At 37.7% G+C, this 17,828-nt stretch overlaps 1 protein-coding gene, 2 long non-coding RNA genes and 1 pseudogene across 9 annotated transcripts in view; 2 read left to right on the top strand and 2 right to left on the bottom strand.

The window, feature by feature from the left end:
* Positions 1 to 287: 287 nt before the first annotated feature.
* On the bottom strand, positions 288 to 2,816 carry LOC103517380 (annotated as a pseudogene).
* Positions 2,817 to 6,185: 3,369 nt separating this feature from the next.
* On the bottom strand, positions 6,186 to 6,885 carry LOC113470793. Its single transcript, XR_003393723.1, has 2 exons — positions 6,711 to 6,885; positions 6,186 to 6,293 (listed from the first exon to the last, which is right to left on the bottom strand). It is a non-coding gene; the product is annotated as an uncharacterized LOC113470793 (long non-coding RNA).
* A 354-nt stretch (positions 6,886 to 7,239) lies between these two features.
* The window catches only part of LOC103517379 (DTW domain-containing protein 2-like), a 14,546-nt gene continuing 3,957 nt past the window's right edge, over positions 7,240 to 17,828 (top strand). Inside the window, exons 1-6 of one of the 7 annotated variants that reach the window (XM_026829493.1) lie at positions 7,537 to 7,665; positions 9,318 to 9,344; positions 9,800 to 9,895; positions 10,675 to 10,869; positions 11,250 to 11,439; positions 11,828 to 12,002. In XM_026829493.1, coding sequence (XP_026685294.1) covers positions 9,804 to 9,895; positions 10,675 to 10,869; positions 11,250 to 11,439; positions 11,828 to 12,002 — 652 coding nt within the window. In that variant the 5' untranslated portion in view covers positions 7,537 to 7,665; positions 9,318 to 9,344; positions 9,800 to 9,803. Of the gene's footprint in view, positions 7,376 to 7,536; positions 7,670 to 9,242; positions 9,345 to 9,799; positions 9,896 to 10,674; positions 11,060 to 11,249; positions 11,440 to 11,827; positions 12,003 to 17,828 lie in introns of those variants that run through there. The other 6 variants (XM_026829494.1, XM_026829495.1, XM_026829497.1 and 3 more) reach the window with 6 other exon arrangements.
* On the top strand, positions 12,588 to 13,380 carry LOC113470792. The gene is made up of 2 exons (XR_003393722.1): positions 12,588 to 13,013; positions 13,199 to 13,380. It is a non-coding gene; the product is annotated as an uncharacterized LOC113470792 (long non-coding RNA).

Below are 17,828 nucleotides of genomic sequence, written 5' to 3'. Positions count from 1 at the left end.
TTCAATAGAATTTTTGGCATCTCCACTAATTTCATTTGAACTTTTCCCTCAGATTATCCGGGGTGCACTCAGACAGTTGAAGACAATATTCAGGAGCTGATTGAAACCCGGGCAAAGTGACATACCTACCTACATATCCTAACAGGTATGACCTGTTAGGAAAAGTATTGTCTTTTTTTATATACCAAGTTCACGATTTACCGGCATTTTTTTAATCGATTTATCTCGGGATCTAAAAGTCGTAGAAGAAAAAGAAAAATTCCGTTGGTCCTCACCTGATGTTACCTTCACAGAATGGTACTGTTGAGCAATTTCTGTAGTCGCCTCCCAATGAGTTTGGGATAGGTTTGGTTCTTCAGTCGAAATTCCTTACTCTGATGAGTAACAGCTCCATGTTCTAGTTGGAATGTACACAGGGCCGTTAGAGGCCTCAGGAGGACGTCTCGGTAGGTGGCCTGATTCTCTAGGTAGGATAGAACATGGGCGGCCGTTTCAAGAGTGGACAGACACCCGTCTGTAGGCTGAGTACGAACCACGTACTCACTGCCTTTGAATTGAGTGAGCTTGATCTGGAAGCAAGAGATGAATAGGAGAGATTGTAAACCTTGTATGTATGAAACCTTGTATGAAAACTTTGAGAAATGCATTTTTTGTATCACTGGAAAGGGGAGGACAGAGTTGAACAAGTTCTAGTTACATTTTAACTTGCAGAAACTTTTCAAATGGGTGCCTTTGCTGGGGTTCCAACTAGCTCTCAAATTTGAATTCCTCAATGAGACGGAGTGCACCCCAAAATAACCTTCATGCAACAGCACTGAAATTTCCTAAACATTAATTTTTTATGAGGTACCTAGGTACCTTTTTCTTTTCTTTATAGGCTTCTCCAAATAAAATTATCACTCCCTTCCTAACTAATCTTCCTAGAACAACCTTTTTTTTTTTTTTTTTTTTTTGTGTTACCTGCCTAAATAATTTGTTTATTTCAAGCAACTCTAGGGTCTAAAAGTAGCCTTATTATCGTAAAACGCAGTGTAAATATCTTGTAACCCCCAAAACAAGAAAAATTGTTAAATATATCGATATATCGGCGATATATCGATATATTTCCCCCGATATATCGATATCGATATATTTGAGGGGCCGATATATCGATTTATCGATATATTTGCAACTCATTTACATCCCTAATTTCAAGAGAAATCATTATGCCAATTGGCACCCTTTGAAATCTTTGAACCATGATACTTTCAGCATTTATGTCTTGTACTTCCAGCATTAGCTGTCAAGTTTCTAGTTTCTACATCAGCTAGCTATGAGTTGTCAGTGGATTTCTTTCCTCGGCTGATCCTCTCTTTTCGATGCTTTTTCTTCGAAATGTGGTTTACTTGCAGAGCTTCTTTTTAGACTGTAGACTCGGCCGTTACCAAATAAGAATTCTGGAACCCTCTCATCTCTTATTTCGACATGGTGGCATATTTCGACGGAAACTTCTTCGCAGACGCACCACCAGAATCGCCCAGAACGGTCTGACATATGAAATAACAATCCTATTTGGACAGACGAATCTGACACAGAGCCGTCTCCGTGTGGTCTTGTCAGACCTTTGGTTTTAACTGCATTCAACAATAATATAGCGAGCGGCCCCATACCGCGTTCACAGGATAACATTGTCTTGTCTTCTCAAGCCATAAACCAAATACCTACCACCACCACTATCCGACCAATATCACAGAAAACCAAATAAAATACACATTTTTTTTTTTGTCTTTTTTAATATTAATATCATATATTTTTTAGTCGACCTATAATAAATTGAAATTTATGAACCCCCGGGTCTACATTCTCATGATGACTTTATGCACACTCTCGATCATTACTTATGTATGTTGACTTTATCTTGGTCCGTTTTTGGACGTTTTCCTGACTTTACAATCCATTCACCGTTGACTGATCTTGTTATTTTTGACTTACCTAATATGCGGTTTTCTACAATGCCTTTTCTCACATCAACAGGTGACTGTAGGCACTCTATCCGTGGCTTTCTTCTCTTTTTCGGTGCGATAATATATTTTTATCATATATTTTTTAGTCGACCTATAATAAATTGAAATTTATGAACCCCCGGGTCTACATTCTCATGATGACTTTATGCACACTCTCATTACGTTGACTTTATCTTGGTCCGTTTTTGGACGTTTTCCTGACTTTACAATCCATTCACCGTTGACTGATCTTGTTATTTTTGACCCTACCTAATATGCGGCTTTCTACAATGCCTTTTCCCACATCAACATGTGACTGTAGGCACTCTATCCGTGGCTTTCTTGTCTTTTTCGGTCCGATAATATATTTCAACTCCGTCTTGTGTCTTGTCCTAAGCTGTGGTTGGTTGTCTGGTGTCCAGCAAGACATATAGGGAGGTCTTCCCCACGTTAGGCCAGATCGTGCTAAATGAGACATTGAATGCCGGCGGGGGATCCAAAGACCTCTTGGGCAGCACGAGTTGGGCAATACCATAGCGCGATAATTTACTGCACGACTTACCAAGTGGTCCAGAAGTGAGATGATCCGAATTTGGTGATACTGGAAATATCGAATGACATGTTTTTTCACTGGGTGAAAACTTTTTCGGGGATCTTTTTATAGATACAATACAACACAACCTATTTAACTGCCGAGTCGATCTATCTATCTATTATATTTAGGTGGTGCTCGTCAGCTTCTTGGTCATATGCACCATTTAACTGCCGAGTAATCTTTTGAGTGACCTCGGCTTTCACTGGACTTTCATATTGTCCTTTCGTGACTGAGTCCATTGTGAATTAGAACAGCCAACATCATGGGTGAATCAAATTTGCTTTCACTGGACTTTCATATTGTCCTTTCGTGACTGAGTCCATTGTGAATTAGAACAGCCAACATAATGGGTGAATCAAATTTGAGTAAGTATTCACCATTTTTACTTTTTCGATATATTGGGAATTGGGAGGTACTTCTTTCCAATAGAATAGGGTTCACTCGATCTTTCAAAATCCTGAACTTTCACGTTTTGGAACACTTTCACTGGACTTTCATATTGTCCTTTCGTGACTGAGTCCATTGTGAATTAGAACAGCCAACATAATGGGTGAATCAAATTTGAGTATTCACCATTTTTACTTTTTCGATATATTGGGAATTGGGATGTACCTACTTCTTTCCAATAGGGTTCACTCGATCTTTCAAAATCCTGAACTTTCACGTTTCTCTATGAATTTCCTGTAGGTAGACCCACAAGCTATAAAGTTACCTTACAAAAAATACCTATTTATTATGATAAAAATCGATTTTTCTTAATTCTTCCTCCAAATTAATTAAAACGAAAAAAGAATTTCCTGTAGGTAGACCCACAAGCTATAAAGTTACCTTACAAAAAATACCTATTTATTATGATAAAAATCGATTTTTCTTCTTCCTTCAAATTAATTAAAACGGAAAAAGGCGTTCTTGCTCTAAACTTGCATGTAACAAAGCGCGTAGAGAAATGTAAACTTGGTTAATTGAATTACCTGGATAAGATAGTTATCATACCAATTGTAATCCCATAGTTAGTCCCATAGCCCATATCAGTCTCATACTGCCCATGGGAGGTACATCGGATGGGCATAAGTTCAACTTTCAAAATTCCGGATTCGTTTGAACTTACATACGTACATAGGTAAATGGAACTAGGAGTTCAATAGAATAATGGATCCATTAATAACAAAACGATGATTTTTCCCAACGCATTGAGAGCTACATAAGTTACCTGGAGAGATGCTGATGCTGCCTGGATCTGGAGATTTACTCAACTTTTATCTATTACTTAGAAAACAAAAAAGCTTGTTTCAAGTTGGTTTCAACTGTTTTCAGTTTTTTGAGTTTTCAAAATTTGCCGCTCAACGAGGAGTACTGCTAGAAGCTAGAAACTTTTCATGTTTAATGAAGCGAGCATATTAGGGTTTCAGTTTGATTTTGAACTTGTTATTAGGGTTTCAATGGGATTTGAAGCTTATTAGAGGTTTAATTGAACTTGGAACTACTTATTGAGGGTCTGTTTGGGTTTAGAATTGGGAACCTACATAGTTGGGTTTAGAACTTTACGAGTCCAGTTGGGTTGGATTTCATCATTAGGGTTTTAGAAGTTATTAGGGGTTCAACAGTCTTTAATTTTTTCAAGATAAACAAGAAATATTTTCACTAGGTCACGATTATAATTGATTTTTTCTCCTCTTTCGACGATCATAATCAATTAGATTAATCGATAATCATAATCAATTAGGTACGAGTATCTTGGAGTCGAACCACATCTATTAGGACTTGGGATACCAGACACACGTCATCGCGTTGTATTGTTCTTGGAATATGATCAATGATGATGGTAGAACAACTAGAGATAAAGCCAGCCTAGATACCTTGGGGTAGCGCTGCAACATCCCCAAGTGCTAGGTCGCGGGTTCGACACTTGTCCGGAACGAACTTCATCTTAAAACAGAAGGTTCGTTCTCGGAACGGCTCCTATTCTGTTCTCTTCCATTTCGATAAAACCTCTGTTCCCCCTAACAAACCTCTTGGAAAAACGGCTTGGTCCGCACAAGTTCCGATAATCTGTACAAATTCTGAAAGGGGGCGATCGTAGAGAAAAGGTTGGGAAACACTGGACTAAACAAAGCGCTAAGTAGGTCACTCATATTGAAATGTGGGTAAATTAATTAATAACTACTGGGGCAGTATTTTTTAAGCACAGAGATAAAGTCTGGTACTATTTTTACTTTTTGTATTTCGAGATAACAGGGTGGCGTGGTATTGAGATTTTTTACAAGGTGACTCCGGAATGAGAAATATTACTTACTTACGAGAGTTACGAGTGTTTTATTTTGAAAATCATTAAAAAGCAACCCGAGCTGATCTTAAATTTTATAAAATTTTACTACCTACCATTATCCACCTACGCCTACGCTATACTTACGTATCAGTTTGCCCCCAAACGTCCGTCTGTGCCCCCAAGAACCTACTCGATGAAGCCTAAAATTTGATGAGAAAATTTCCTTTACAGACAGACTAGCTGCATAGTTAAATGCCGTTAAAACCTAGAATTCACTTAGATTAAAACCTTAGATTTACTTTTTTATTTTTTTTTTAAGAGGTTTGACAGAGGGAACTGTAACTTTGATTTTTTTTTTTTTTTTAAGAGGTTTGACAGAGGGAACTGTAACTGCTATGGTCTTATCGTCCCGAAAATCGAAGAGAGAAGGAAGACAGGATAGGAGAAAGCCAGCCGGTCCGAGAACGAACATTATCCCATCAGGATAAAATCCGCCCCGGGCGGGAATCGAACCCGCGGCCTAGCGCTTAAGTTAAATGCCTTTAAAACCTAGAATTCACTTCGTTAGATCAGTTACAAATTTCATCGAAACATGAACGCTGTAGTCACCTAGTCACTTAATGATGAAGTATTTATGAACAAGAATGATCGTTCTTAGATCAGTCTCAAGTCAAAATTGACCAATCAAATGCCTTAAGACTATGCTTAGCACGAACTTAAGAGCCAGCATTTTGTTCATAAATATGGGTGTTAATGATGAAGTATTTTGTGTCACTTTTGGTGGAACTAAGGATTTTCTACATACAAAAGAAGATATCATTTATCATCAGACACTGTGATAAAATTAGTTGTAAAAACTACCCTACCTACAATGTAACACAGGGTTTATTTACATAAAAACGAGGAAAGGGTTATAAAATGTCTACAACAAAGTTGTCCCTCCTGCAGTTATCAAAATGGTAGGCGTTTGGGGGTTAATGATGCTGGTGAAATGCTGGGTTTTGAAATAAAATACCTAATGAATCATTTAATCCATGTAGATACCTAAGGACCCAACTTATTGAAATTAAAATGGGATTAGAATATAAAGGGTTGAACGAAATCCTTCGTAACCTCTTGTAAGTACCGTAAACCGTACCTACTCGTACGTAGATAGCTGTCGAAAGCATCTCCACTTATTTCATTGGAAGTTGTCTGGCTAGGGGACGTTAAACAGAGAGAAGACTAGCATCTGGCTGTGGGACTATAAACAGGGAGGAGAACAGCTAACCCTAACCAGCCTAGCTAGCTGGCAGTTCCTCAAAGGGTTCTCTGTTCTCTCTTATAATATTACCAAGTCTGATTTGGACATGAGCCTGGGCCACATTATTCCGGTAACAGAAATCATCCTTGATGGTTGCCTCTTCTGCCGACTCCACATCTACCATCAATGGAGCTGTATCCATTGCTGCTGGAAAAGGAAATTAATATTATACGTTAATCAACAAAATTTCCCATTTAAACTCTGTGATATGGTAGGTGTTTCCGTTGTTTGTCTCTTTCTCTTTGTTCCACAATACCTACCTCTGAAACAGTTTGTCAATCATTGCAATTTGATAAACATGTTCAAAATGTTAAGGAAATTTCCTCTTTAGATTTTGGATCGATAGCTTAACCCATCTGAGGCTTAACTAAGCCTCATAGTGGACTTTTCATGTATGGAGTTAAGCTAATAGATTTTGAATTCAGCTTTGAGAGGCTCCATAGGGGCCCTTCTTCTGAGTTGCACAATTTACTGAATCACTCAGTAACAAGAAAGATGCCAACATAGGTACCTACCTATCTAAAAGAGACAAAAAGTTGCACAAGTCTTGGAAATTTCACTTACCAAATTTCTATGAAATATCTACGTGTTCAGGTGTATCACAAGGCTAGAGAAAAACTCGGAAATTTAAAGTTTATGTGGACTAGTTGTACTTTTGCACAGGTTGTAAATGTTGTAAAATTATTTTTTATTGCGTTTTCTTATCTCGAAATTCTTGAAATGCAGAAACAGAAATTACAAATTAATTTCTTATCTTATCATTAGGATGTGGGCAATGCGTCGGGAAGGTGAAGTTGGCATTTTGCTTTTGCTTTTAAATTTTGCAAAGTAGGGGTACTCAAACTCATGAATGTTGTCGACTTTTCAGGCATCTACGCTTGCGTAGAAGTACATTTAAAAATGGGATTTTGGACAGTTTTGGCCCGGGATTTAAAGAAAATTAATTCATTTCGTATTTTTTTTTTTAATTCTCAGGTTTTAACTAGCATTAAAGAGGAAAATCTGGAAAAGTATGAAAATGCACCAAGTAAAAGTGCCCCGACCACATTTTGGTAACCCATGAAATTGAAAAATAGTGAAGCAGTAGCACTAGAAAACAGTTGAAACCAACTTGAAACAAGCTTTTCTGGTTTCTAAGTAATAGATAAAAGTTAAGTAAGTCTTATATTCAGGTGCATTCATATCCAAAAACTCTTATCCAGATCCAGGCAGCATCAGCATCTCTCTAGGTAAGTGCTATGTATGTTTAAAGTTTAAAGACTTTTCCATATCCATCCAGAATAGATAAAATTAATCACAACTACGAAGCAGTAGCTCGCTTCATATGATATGAAAAGTTTCTAGCTTCTAGCAGTACTCCTCGTTGAGCGGCAAATTTTGAAAAACTGAAAAAGTAAAAAAAAAAAAAAAAATACCCCAAATGACTGAAATGAAATGACCCAAATCCTCAAAAGCCACTAGAAAACAGTTGAAACCAACTTGAAACAAGCTTTTCTGGTTTCTAAGTAATAGATAAAAGTTAAGTAAGTCTTAGGGTAAAACCCCCAATGGCCGACACCCTTAAGGAACTTTTTCCATAAAAACAGCATTATGAACTTAATACCACCTCTAATCTGAAGATTTTTTTGTGGAAATAAATAAAACATATTGTATTTTAGTAAGAGACATAATTTTTTTATTGAAATGTTGCTCAAAAAAAATTAAAAAAATACTTTTATGGAAAAAGTCAAAAAAGAGAAATGTTGAAGTCGCCGACACCCATTTTTTCAGTGGCCGACACACCATTTGCAGGAGTGGTTGACACCATTGTTGACACTGTGTGATTCGTTGACACCCTTCACTTATGATCACCTAAAAGGCCTTTTCGTGCAAATGGTGACCTTTTAGGTGGGTATTTGCAAATATTACACAAACCCTAACCCCATCTGAACATGAGAGGAGAAGAAGAAGAAGAAGAAGGAGAAATAACAACAGTGGGTAAATTTATTGTAAAAAAAGCTCTTTAGCTCCTTTTTCTTCGTTCCTGACTTGGACTTATCATATTTTGTTGTTACTTTCCCCATTTTGCTGAAACAAAATAATAGTAAAAAATACCTACCGAAGTAGATAGGTTCCTAGATAAATTTAAGCTATTTAGGCATTTAATACAAATAAAAGGTATCAAATATTCATCTTCTGATCAAAAGTGCGAACAAAAAACAACTCGAAGGATGTGTCGAAGACAACGATTTAAACAATATTTTGCAGAAATCATTGACAACCCACGTTATCTAGGGATATAATATGAAAATGGAACCAAAGAGCAATATAAATTGATTAAACAATGATATGGGAAGAAGTATAGAAAAAAAACACACAAAAAGATTAAATAGGTACCTATGCACAATAGAGTCCTAAAGATAAAGAAACAACTGTGTCGGCAACTAAAACGGACCAAATATGATATCGACACTGATCTATTTTGCCGTTGACGCTCCTCCTTCTTTTAAATAAATAGCTAAAAAATGTCAATAAAACAATTTTATCAATTAATTAAACATTGATAAACACCTGCCAATATTAATCAAAGATAATCGCCATAGAAAACATTAAAGATTACCTGTTTTTGGATGTTCTCAGTAGAGATCACAAATGACTATTACTTCAGTTGTGTCGGCGACTAAAATATGTGAAAATTGTTACCTGACACCCCGTGTCGGAGATTACTTTCATGAGTATTTTTTGAGGAGGTCGTTGACACCCCTCCCCATTTCCAAATAAATCATATATTTTTAATTTTTATTTGGATAATTATTAACTAGAAAGCTTAACTGTCACAGGAAAAAAGTCCAATAGTGGTAAAATAAAAAGAAAAGTACAAAAAACGCATTTAAAAACAACTCTTACCTTAGCAAAACGCTAACAAAAAAAGCACTTTCTTAACAAACTGACGTAATTCTATCTAGTCTGGCTCATGTCTCTCAGACGACCGAGGCATCTAAGCTGTAATGTTGTGAAAAAGATAGAGGAGGGTGAGGAGATTCTAGTGCATAGATTTGATCACGTGTAAACCACGCAGATTTCTTATTATTAAAGAAATACGAGTAGGGTGTCCACGATTACAACAGGTGTCGGCGATTGGGGGTTTTACCCTATATTCAAGTGCATTCATATCCAAAAACTCTTATCCAGATCCAGGCAGCATCAGCATCTCTCTAGGTAAGTGCTATGCCATATCCATCCAGAATAGATAAAATTAATCACAACTACTTGAACCTATTACTTGTGTTTGGAACCACTACAAAAGAATGTCATGTGTGAGTATCTTAAAGTTCAAATACTTCAGGCATTAATCCATCCCAGTGGTTACCTTCCTTGGAGCTTGGAGTTATGGTAAAAGTGATTCAAATGACTTATACAGACAAGCTAAATACAAGTCCCCCCCCCCTCATCATAGGTTATGTCATGTGTGAGTATCTTAAAGTTCAAATACTTCAGGCATTAATCCATCCCAGTGGTTACCTTCCTTGGAGCTTGGAGTTATGGTATGTAAATGAGATTCAATGACCAATGACTTACACAGACAAGCCAAATACAAGTCCCCCCCTCATCATAGGTAAGTACCTACTTACTTAACAAATAGATTTTATAATCAAGTTACTACTCTTTTTCAGGACCATGTGTGAGGATGAAATTAAAGATGTATGGGAGGACTTGGGTTCATTGCCGGCAGATCCTCCCAAGATGAGAGAGATTTGCTCTGCTTGTTTGTAAGTATTTGGGTCATATGGATCCGAGAACGAACATTATCCCATCAGGATAAAATCCACCCCGGCGGGAATCGAACCCGCGGCCTAGCGCTTACAAGGCAGACGCACTACCAACTAAGCTAACTAGGCTGGCGTATTCTAGGTTTAAAAGCTATAAAATTGTGGAGAAGCCTTTTTGCTTCTTCCCCATAGCCTCTTCTGAGAAAGAACGAGACTATACTAGAACGAGACTAGAATCAAACCCACGGCCTAGTGCTTACAAGGCAGACGCGCTACCAACTAAGCTAACTAGGCTGGCAGTAAAAAATAAAATAAAATTATAATAGTCATTGGGTCAATGAACTGTAGAACTTGCTAAAAAAAAAAATCTCAAGGGTCTCCCAAATTAAATTTGGCCCAAAATCTAATTTGCAAATTTCTTTTTACTTAGTGTTGAATTGCACTTTTCCTGCTTTCCAATTATCTTGAGTTCTACAGGCAAACTTCCAACTTCCAAGTTGTACATTCACAAGTTGTATGTCACACACAAAAAAGGATGGCACACTAGCACTGTGTGTTCAAAAATCACCAAGTCCTTTTAGAACTAAGAGTCTACAGGCAAACTTCCAACTTCCAAGTTGTACATTCACAAGTTGTATGTCACACACAAAAAAGGATGGCACACTAGCACTGTGTGTTAAAAAATCACCAAGTCCTTTTAGAACTAAGAGCAAATCTTGGGTTCAGAATTGCCTGAAACACAGCATAATAAAGCTCTCCTCATTGTATTTAAATTTCAGGAGGCCTTCAGTTGTCTGCTGGTGTCCATTCCTTCCTCTCGAGCCACTCTCGCCCAAGTGCAACCTGATCATTCTCCAACATCCTGCTGAAGAGAAGAGATGTCTACGTACCGCTCATATGCTCACATTGTCCATCGTTCCACACAAGTGTGTTATTTACAAGGGAAAGAAGTTTCCACAAGCCAAGCACAATGGGTTGTCAGAGATTCTGTCTTTAAGTAACACACTTCTGTTGTACCCTGCAAATAATGCCGAGGATATTTCACAACTGCAACCCTTGAGTGATGAGAGTAGTGAAAGTTATAATATAATTCTTCTGGATGGTACTTGGCCTCAGGCTAAAACTATTTATAACAATAGCCCCATGCTGCACAATCTAAGAAGAGTAAGTGACCAATGTTATGCTTGTCTCAGGTTGTTCTATTATGGAGAAAAAAACATATAACAAGCCACAGAAGGGCGAAACACCATACCCTGAGCCGTGACTCCAGCATACCCTCTAGACTCTAGCCCATCGTTCCACACAAGTGTGTTATTTACAAGGGAAAGAAGTTTCCACAAGCCAAGCACAATGGGTTGGCAGAGATCCTGTCTTTAAGTAACACACTTCTGTTGTACCCTGCAAATAATGCTGAGGATATTTCACAACTGCAACCCTTGAGTGATGAGAGTAGTAAAAGTTATAATATAATTCTTCTGGATGGTACTTGGCCTCAGGCTAAAACTATTTACAACAATAGCCCCATGCTGCACAATCTAAGAAGAGTAAGTGACCAATGTTATGCTTGTCTCAGGTTGTTCTAGGAAGATTAGTTAGGAAGGGAGTGATAATTTTATTTGGAGAAGCCTATAAAGAAAAGAAAAAGGTACCTAGGTACCTCATAAAAAATTAATGTTTAGGAAATTTCAGTGCTGTTGCATGATGGTTATTTTGGGGTGCACTCCGTCTCATTGAGGAATTCAAATTTGAGAGCTAGTTGAAACCCCAGTAAAGGCACCTATTTGAAAACTTTCTGCAAGTTAAAATGTAACTAGAATGTGTTCAACTCTGTCCTCCCCTTTCCAGTGATACGAAAAATGCATTTCTCAAAGTTTTCAAGGTACAAGGTTTTTGTCCTGCTTACAATCTCTCCTATTAATCTCTTGTTTCCAGATCAAGCTCACTCAATTCAAAGGCAGCGAGTACGTGGTTCGTACTCAGCCTACAGACGGGTGTCTGTCCACTCTAGAAACGGCCGCCCATGTTCTATCCTACCTAGAGAATCAGGCCACCTACCGAGACGTCCTCCTGAGGCCTCTAACGGCCCTGTGCACATTCCAACTAGAACATGGAGCCAAACATAATAATAATAATAATAATAATAATAATAATAATAATAATAAAAGATATAAGAATCAACCACAGATCAAAACGAAGATAACACTTGCAGGAATAGTTCCTAGTCCATCCAAGAGAGTTCGGCACTTCCTAATAGGTCCTAAAAAAGGGCGGTGCATCGTTTTGCCCCGATGTACCGTTTTGTCCCGTGTTCCTCTATTTTTATTTTAATAGATCAGTTGCGCTTACTTGGGTGATGTTTCAAAGTCATAGAGCATGAAAAATGAGGACCAACGGAATTTTTCTTTTTCTTTTACGACTTCTAGATCTCGAGATAAATCGATTAAAAAAATGCCGGTAAATCGTGAACTTTGACGTCACGGCATACGCTCCCGTAGGCGATGACGTCACATCAAATGTCTCGAGCAAAGCTCCCTTGCAGGCAACGCATTAATGTGTTTGTGCGCATACGTTTCTGCGCAGTTCTTTCTGCTCCTCGGCTAGCGCGCTTGCATACTGGCGCTACCTAGCGGACGAAAATAGCAACTGCGTTAAGTCTGACGTCACACATCTTCATTAGAACGGAAAATAAAAATTGAATTTTCGATCGTTTACAGTTATTTTTTCGGAGTTTTGACCTCAGATTTGGAATTTTCCCAACTTTTTACATAGGAATCGACCTTTTATTCATAATTTTTACCCAACTGCAACTGCTCCATTCCAGTGACGAGTGTCCATGATGATAGTAGATAAGTCTAATCTCGATAGGAACGTCAGGCTCTAACTTCCGTGGCCGAGTGGATATCACACTAGGCTTGCACAGTGGAGGTCCTGGGGTCGATTCCTGGCGGGGTCGGAGTTTTTTCGGCTCTGTGCTTAGAGTGCGAGGTTCACTCAGCCTCTTAAGCACTGTTGAATGGGTACTAATAGGTATCCATTTTATTTTATTTGTTTCTGGGTCCCAAACCTAATGATTACAATAATAATGATTATTGGGTACCGAATTCAATAACTCAATAAGGTGCTAAATCGATTATGTACATAGTACAGGACCCACATGTACATACATTATCTACCATTCATGCCGGATAAATGTGTACGCAGCACAGCTTAAAGCAAAATCAAATTGAAAATGTCTATTGTTAAGGCTGTAAATACAAATAATAAAACTGTTTTAAGAGAAAAAATGTTAATTTCTTACCTAAGGTGCTAAATCGATTATGTACATAGTACAGGACCCACATGTACATACATTATCTACCATTCATGCCGGATAAATGTGTACGCAGCGCAGCTTAAAGCAAAATCAAATTGAAAATGTCTCTTGTTAAGACTGTAAATACAAATAATAAAACTATTTTAAGAGAAAAAATGTTAATTTCTTACTATTCGAGTTTTCGTTCTCTATTGACTAACAAATACACCGACGCGCGACGCGACAAACGAACTTTTTGTCGCGTTAAAACTTGGAGCTTACGTTCAATTAAGTATAATGTTCCTCTCAGTGGATATGGAAAAAAAGAAAAATCTGCCATTTATTTTCCAAGCCTCATCAGCTGGTACAAACTGACAGTAGATGAGAAATGATGAGTGATGAATTGACGATAAATAAAAATGCACAAATGCACATCGTTTTACTAGATAATGTATGAGAAGAATAAGAAGAAGAAGGAGGAGAAGAAGAAGAAATAGAGTTTAGGTGTGAAGATAGAAGATTAAGGTATTATTACGCTATAATGGACAGCTCGTATTCAAATTGAAACCATTACAATATTATTCAAGTTTTTAAAACAAAAGACGTAACCATGTGAGTAGTACCTACAGGTACAGGGACAGTCGAAAGTTCTGAACGACTTAACAAGGAGTCTCTAAAGATACAAAAAATAGGATAGTTTTAGGGTGCATAAACACCTTATAAAAAAGACAAATTTGAATTCTAAACTTTAGATTTAGAAGATGGCTTGTTTCTATTGAAAATTTAAAAGACTGAAAAAAAAAATCTAAAGCCCTAAATGATGAAATCCAACCCAACTGGACTCTAATAAAATTCTAAACCCAGACCCTTAATAAGTACCTAGTTCAAAGTCCAATTGAACCCCTAATAGGGAGTTCTCAACCCCAGAATACTCCCAATAAGAAGCTTTGAAATTCTAAATCCAATTCGATCCCTAAAAAGCTCTAAACCCAATTGAACCCCTGATAAGTTCTCAACTCAACTACTGGATCCCTTGTTAAAAGTTCTTATCTCGACTATTTGATGTAAGCCGCTGGAATATTTCAAGACAAATCATCATGCCAATCGGCAGGCACCCTTCAAAATCTTTGAACCATGCCTATGTCTTGTACTTCCAGCATTAGCTGTCAAGTCTCTACATCAGCTAGCTATATGAGTTGTCAGTGGATTTCTTTCCTCGGCTGATCCTCTCTTTTCGATGCTTTTTCTTCGAAATGTGGTTTACTTACAGAGCTTCTTTTTAGACTGTAGACTCGGCCGTTACTAAATAAGAATTCTGGAACCCTCTCATCTCTTATTTCGACATGGTGGCATATTTCGACGGAAACTTCTTCGCAGACGCACCACCAGAATCGCTCCGGGTAAAAATCGGGAAATCCGTATTTTTTCACCATTTTGCTAGTTTGTACCGTATATGCCGAAAAAAAAGTTGGCAACCCTATTCGGGGTGCTCAGACTCTTGAAGACAATATTCAGGAGCTGATTGAAACCCCACTGAAAAAGGGCAAGGTGACATAAATATCCTAATATGAACATCAGTTAAAAGTTTCAAGTTAAAAGGGTTGTCCTTTTGATGTAAATCGAGCTTTCTCCTTTTTACCTTCCCTTTTTTCCCTTATTAAATAAACTATTTATTTATTTTCAACGAAATTTCATAAGGCGTCAAACCGTTTCTCATCGGACTAAACCCTGAGTGGCGGCATTTTAGGACAAAAGCCCCAAAAACAAACAAAACAAAAATCTGATAGGTATTAAACACTGGGGTAAAAAGTCGTAACTTTTTTTTGTTACGTATAGAAATCCGATGTTGGAATGGAATTAATGTGTGCACCCTGCTGACTGTGATGATGATGTGGGGTGCACTCAGCCCTCGTAAACATGGCCAGAATCAGGCCTCATCAAAAAGAGTGAAATAAAACTGTCCAGTCAAACCTGGATAAGAGAGATATTTTAGGTGACATGAAATTATTCTGTAACTAATTACCTAATCTACCTTACTTGAAAAAAAAGAGGTTTGATAGAGGAAACTATAAGTGCAGAGGGGTCTTTTCGTCTCGAAAGCGAAGAGAAAAGGAAGACCGGATAGGAGAAAGCCAGCCGTTCCGAGAACGGACCTTATCTGTTCAGCAGGATTGAAGGGTAGCGTGTCTGCTTTGTAAGCACTAGGTCGCGAGTTCGATTCCTGCCCGGGGCGGATTTTATCATAAAAAGCTACTACCGTTATCGAAACGGCTGACATTCTGCTATCCTGTCCTCCTTCTATCTTCGCTTTCGGGACGATAACACCTCTTTATCAAACCTCTAAAAAAATCTGGATTAGGCTATAAAAATTTCCGTCTCTTTTAGTGAGATTTCGCCCGGGGCGGATTTTATTATAAAAAGCTACTACTGTTATCGAAACGACTGGCATTCTGCTATCCTGTCCTCCTTCTATCTTCGCTTTCGGGACGATAACACCTCTTTATCAAACCTCTAAAAAAACTAGGATTAGGCTATAAAAATTCCCGTCTCTTTTAGTGAGATTTGAGAAACCAGGTTCGACTGTACATAATTATATTCGTTTTATTTCTTTTTATTGACGCCTAAAGATTTCGCTCAGGTCTGATAGAGATGATGTATCATTGTGAAGAGTGTTGATTAAATTTGAGCCTTGGATTTTTTTATTTATTCAGTTTTTTTAATATATAGCCAGGAATTATGCAATCTAACCTGTAAGGTACCACGTAACTTGCGGGCTTGCGCGCACCGTTAAACACTCGAAAACTGCGGAATACAAGGCGCAAGGTGAAAAATTATTTTTAGAAAGGGGGCTGCTAGTTTCTCAATTTTCTTTATGAGACCGTGTATTAGGAACAGCTGAAAGCAGGGGCAAATTTTAATCCACAAAACAAATTCAACTCGGGGTTGAATGGTAGAGATTGCCCATAATTTTGAGCTTTGTTCGTAATTGTCTTTGGGTAGGTACATTTTTACTTTCTATTACTACAGTATAGCGAGCTATACCTACTAGTAATTTTAAATTATTTTTATGACTAATAAAGAATTGTGACGTTCACACATTTCTTTTCCATCTACATAATAGGTATACCTTGTAGCATACCATATCACACCAATCCAGGGGCAAATTTTAATCCACAAAACAAATTCAACTCGGGGTTGAATGGTAGAGATTGCCCATAATTTTGAGCTTTGTTCGTAATTGTTTTTGGGTAGGTAATTTTTACTTTCTACCTATTACTACAGCAAGCTATACTAGTAATTTTAAATTATTTTTATGACTAAAAAAGAATTGTGACGTTCACAGGTTCACACATTTCTTTTCCATCTACATAATAGGTATACCTAGTAACATACCAAATCACACCAATCCGTTCTTTCTCAGAAGAGGGTATGAGGAAGAAGCAAAAAGGCTTCTCCACAATTTTATAGCTTTTAAACCTAGAATACACCCAATGCGTAGGATATTCGGCCACCTAAAGTCCCGAAAGCGAAGATAGAAGGAGGACAGGATAGCAGAATGTCAGCCGTTTCGATAACGGTAGTAGCTTTTTATGATAAAATCCGCCTCAGGCCAGAATCAAACCTGCGACCTAGCGCTTACAAAGCAGACACGCTACCCTTCAATCCTGCTGAACAGATAAGGTTCGATCTCGGAACGACTGGCTTTCTCCTATCCTGTCCTCATTTTCTCTTCGCTTTCGAGACGAAAAGACCTTAGCAGTTATAGTTTCCTCTATCAATCCTCTTTTTTCAAGTAAGGTAGATAGGTAATTAGTTACAGAAAAATTTCATGTCCCCTAAAGTATCTCTCTTATCCAGGTTTTACTGGACAGTTTTATTTCACTCTTTTTGATGAGGCCTGATTCTGGCCATGTTTACGAGGGCTGAGTGCACCCCACATCATCATCACAGTCAGCAGGGTGCACACATTAATTCCATTCCAACATCGGATTTCTATACGTAACAAAAAAAAGTTACGACTTTTTACCCCAGTGTTTAATACCTATCAGATTTTTGTTTTGTTTGTTTTTGGGGCTTTTGTCCTAAAATGCCGCCACTCAGGGTTTAGTCCGATGAGAAACGGTTTGACGCCTTATGAAATTTCGTTGAAAATAAATAAATAGTTTATTTAATAAGGGAAAAAAGGGAAGGTAAAAAGGAGAAAGCTCGATTTACATCAAAAGGACAACCCTTTTAACTTGAAACTTTTAACTGATGTTCATATTAGGATATTTATGTCACCTTGCCCTTTTTCAGTGGGGTTTCAATCAGCTCCTGAATATTGTCTTCAAGAGTCTGAGCACCCCGAATAGGGTTGCCAACTTTTTTTTCGGCATATACGGTACAAACTAGCAAAATGGTGAAAAAATACGGATTTCCCGATTTTTACCCGGAACAAAGGCATGCACCTCCCTACCTATCTTTTTACCGTACCTACCTATCTTTTTATACGTACCTACCTACCTATTTTTTTAAACTTTTTTTTTGTAATTTTTTCTGTTTATTAGTCAGTTCCCGTATTTTCCATAGATTTGGAAAAAAAACGGAACAAAGGTGTGTTCCGGCGGAACATTTGATTTTTGACAAAAATACGGATTGTTC

Source organism: Diaphorina citri, unplaced genomic scaffold, assembly GCF_000475195.1.
Source record: "Diaphorina citri unplaced genomic scaffold, Diaci psyllid genome assembly version 1.1 scaffold1828, whole genome shotgun sequence".
NCBI classification, from domain to species: domain Eukaryota; kingdom Metazoa; phylum Arthropoda; class Insecta; order Hemiptera; family Psyllidae; genus Diaphorina; species Diaphorina citri.
The sequence above is the reverse complement of the archived record's forward strand: the minus strand, read 5'-3'. Positions and strand labels throughout refer to the sequence as shown.